The 2904-nt window shown below is 58.9% G+C and overlaps 1 protein-coding gene across 1 annotated transcript in view; it reads left to right on the top strand.

Moving 5' to 3' along the window:
• Positions 1–454: 454 nt before the first annotated feature.
• Positions 455–2904, top strand: part of ZBTB17 (zinc finger and BTB domain containing 17) — a gene marked incomplete at its 3' end in the record, with an annotated part of 4726 nt that continues 2276 nt past the window's right edge. Inside the window, 6 exon segments of the mRNA XM_010183031.1 lie at positions 455–659; positions 825–1013; positions 1270–1434; positions 1524–1652; positions 2070–2308; positions 2391–2652. Coding sequence (XP_010181333.1) covers positions 455–659; positions 825–1013; positions 1270–1434; positions 1524–1652; positions 2070–2308; positions 2391–2652 — 1189 coding nt within the window.

Raw genomic sequence — 2904 nt, 5'->3', positions numbered from 1 at the left:
TTGGTGAGGGCTTTTCATGCTGTGCCCTCAGCAGGAGCGGTGCCACCGCCTGCTCACCAAAGGGACGATGGTGCTCGTGTTTGTGGGGACAGCAGGGTTCTTGCCAGCAGCTTGGACCGCTTCAAGAGCAATAAATGTGTTTGAAATGCTGTGAGGATGGCAAAAATATATATATATTAACTGTTCAATCAGCTCCCTGTCCAGCCCTTTGCTGGCGTTACGGATCTTACTGAGAGGTTTTGGGGTTGTACTTGGTGGGGAGTGGGGGCAGGCAGCTGTAGCAAGGAACTGAGATTAGGCTTTTTGGGCCACGTTTTTTAACAGACAGGGTGGGCAGGTTGTGCTTGGTCCATGGCTTTATGGTCTGTCCCGTCTCGTGGCCCTTTCTGATGCGACATGGGGCTTTCAGCACCCATCTCACTACCACCTGGGGTTGGTTTTCCTCCCCGCAGCCATGGATTTCCCCCAGCACAGCCAGCAGGTCCTGGAGCAGCTGAACCAGCAGCGGCAGCTGGGTCTGCTGTGCGACTGCACCTTCGTGGTGGACGGCATCGACTTCAAGGCCCACAAAGCCGTGCTGGCGGCCTGCAGCGAGTACTTCAGGATGCTTTTCGTCGACCAGAAGGACGTGGTGCACCTCAACATCAGCAATGCAGCAGGTAGGGACAGTTACTGGTGTCCTTCTGAGCCACTTGAAAGCAGCGGTTTGGCGTTTGGGGTTTGAGGGAGGCTCTTCAGCCTCTTATTTTGTGCATTTTGGGCTTTCCAAGATCGCACGGCCGCGAGGCGAGAGCTTATTTCTGGTTGTGTCGCCTCCCTTGCAGGCTTGGGCCAGGTGCTGGAGTTCATGTACACAGCTAAGCTGAGCCTGAGCCCCGACAACGTGGAGGACGTGCTGGCCGTGGCGGGTTTCCTCCAGATGCAGGAGATCGTCAGCGCTTGCAACGCTCTCAAATCCCTCGCAGCGCCTGGAGAAGGCCCCGCTGAGAGCCAGCAGCCCCCCGCTGACACCGGTACGTAGCCTCCTCGCTTTCCTGCATCCGAGGAGGCTGGAAGTCACCCTATGCTCTCATCACCATCCAAACCCACAGCCTGGGGGCATCTCCTGGTGTGTGAGGGTGTCAGGATGGGGTTTGATCCCCTGGAGCATCACCAGCAGTTCAGGAACTGATGCTTCTCGAATCTTTATGGGATTTGGGAATCCCAGCAGCTGTTGGGGTGCCTCTGCGCAGGCAGCAAAACCTGGAGCGCTTTGCCTCTTCCCTGCAGGGGCAGACAAGGCAACTGCCGAGGAGAAGAGTTCGACTGCAGAGGCTCTGGGTGATCTTGACAACATAAAACCAGTTCCTCCCAAGCCGGAGGGGAAGGAAGAGGCGCCTGTGGCCGCAGCAGCACAGCCCGAGGCGCAGACAGAGGAGCTGGGTGGCCAAGAAGGTGAGCCACCAAGAGATGACACCCAAAATCTCTCTGTCCCCCTGCCTGATGTCGCCTTGAGCGTGCTCAAGACCCTCTGTTGCTTGCAGGGGTGGATGTTGCCATCCAGGAGGGCCCCAGTGCCGAATTTCCCAGCCACGCGCAGCCGACGGAGAGCGTGGTCAGCAGCAGCAGCCCCGCAGCAAAGGGTGACGTCTCTCCAGGCGCCGAAACGGGAGGTGTGTTCGTGAGTGAGAGCGGTGGTGGGGATTTTGTTGTCTGGGCAATGGTTGAGCCCTTGTTTTCCACGCAGTTAGTTTTGTTAGCGTGGGTTTTGCTGTGGAGTCGCTGTCTCCTGCGCGTTGCAGAGCCCACAGGAGCGGTTTTCCACAAGGCAGAGCTGGGGGAGGCTGGGAAATGCTCCTCTGTGCACGCAGGCTTTAGGAGTTTAGGCCCAATGTCCTGGCAGTCCGAACTGACTCCAGGCAGAGGTCTGGGCCCCTGTGAGTGAAGTAGCAGGACTTCCCTGAGTACAGTCGGGCAGGTCTAATCCCCATCGCCTTAAACCCGGGCTTAAAATTAAGAATTACAGGTGGGCTTTGTGTCCCCGCTGCTGCTCCCGATCCCTAGCGTCCTTGTTGTCTAAATGCCAGCAGAGACGGAGCTGGAAGGGAAGGAGGAAGAGGGGGAGATGACGGCAGAGGATGAAGAGAAGCCTAAAATCCCCGAGGAGGAGCAGCCCCGCTTGGAAAACGGCGAAAACGCCGAGGATAACGAATCGGGAAGCACTGACTCCGGGCAGGAGAACGCGGGTGAGACCCGTCTGCTGCGCTCGGGTACCTACAGCGACCGGACCGAGTCCAAGGCCTACGGCTCCGTCACGCACAAGTGCGAGGTGAGGCCGGCGCGGCCCCCGGGGGGCAGTCCCTGGGGGGGCACCGAGCATCACCGCCTGCGCCTGCCTCTGCCGTCCCTAGGACTGTGGGAAGGAGTTCACCCACACCGGCAACTTCAAGCGGCACATCCGCATCCACACCGGCGAGAAGCCCTTCTCCTGCAGGGAGTGCAACAAAGCCTTCTCCGACCCGGCGGCGTGCAAAGCCCACGAGAAGACACACAGGTATGGCAGCGCCCGGGGGGTGGAGGAAGGATCGCGAGGATGAGGAGGGTGTAAAGGTGTGAGCAGGAGGCTGCTCTGCCTCTCACACTGGTCCGGAGGGATTGGAGACTCCCAGCAGCTCACGTGGGTGGTGCTGGCTCTGGAAAGATGCTGGTAGTGCCTACAAAATGCAGCTTTTGCTACAAAATCCTTCAGTGTTTTGGGGTGATCCAGGAGGAGGGTTATCTTCTGCCCTGTGCTTGCCTTTTGCGTTGCTTCAAAACGCCCTGTGGGATCTGTACGGGTCTAACGGGCAGTGGAGCTCAGCCTGGGGTGATGGAGCTCAGCACTGTCGTGATGGCCCCGTCTCCTCCGCAGCCCCTTGAAGCCCT

This window comes from Mesitornis unicolor, unplaced genomic scaffold (assembly GCF_000695765.1).
Source record: "Mesitornis unicolor isolate BGI_N332 unplaced genomic scaffold, ASM69576v1 scaffold44254, whole genome shotgun sequence".
Taxonomy (NCBI): Eukaryota; Metazoa; Chordata; class Aves; order Mesitornithiformes; family Mesitornithidae; genus Mesitornis; species Mesitornis unicolor.
This window is presented reverse-complemented; position numbering and strand designations above follow the sequence as displayed.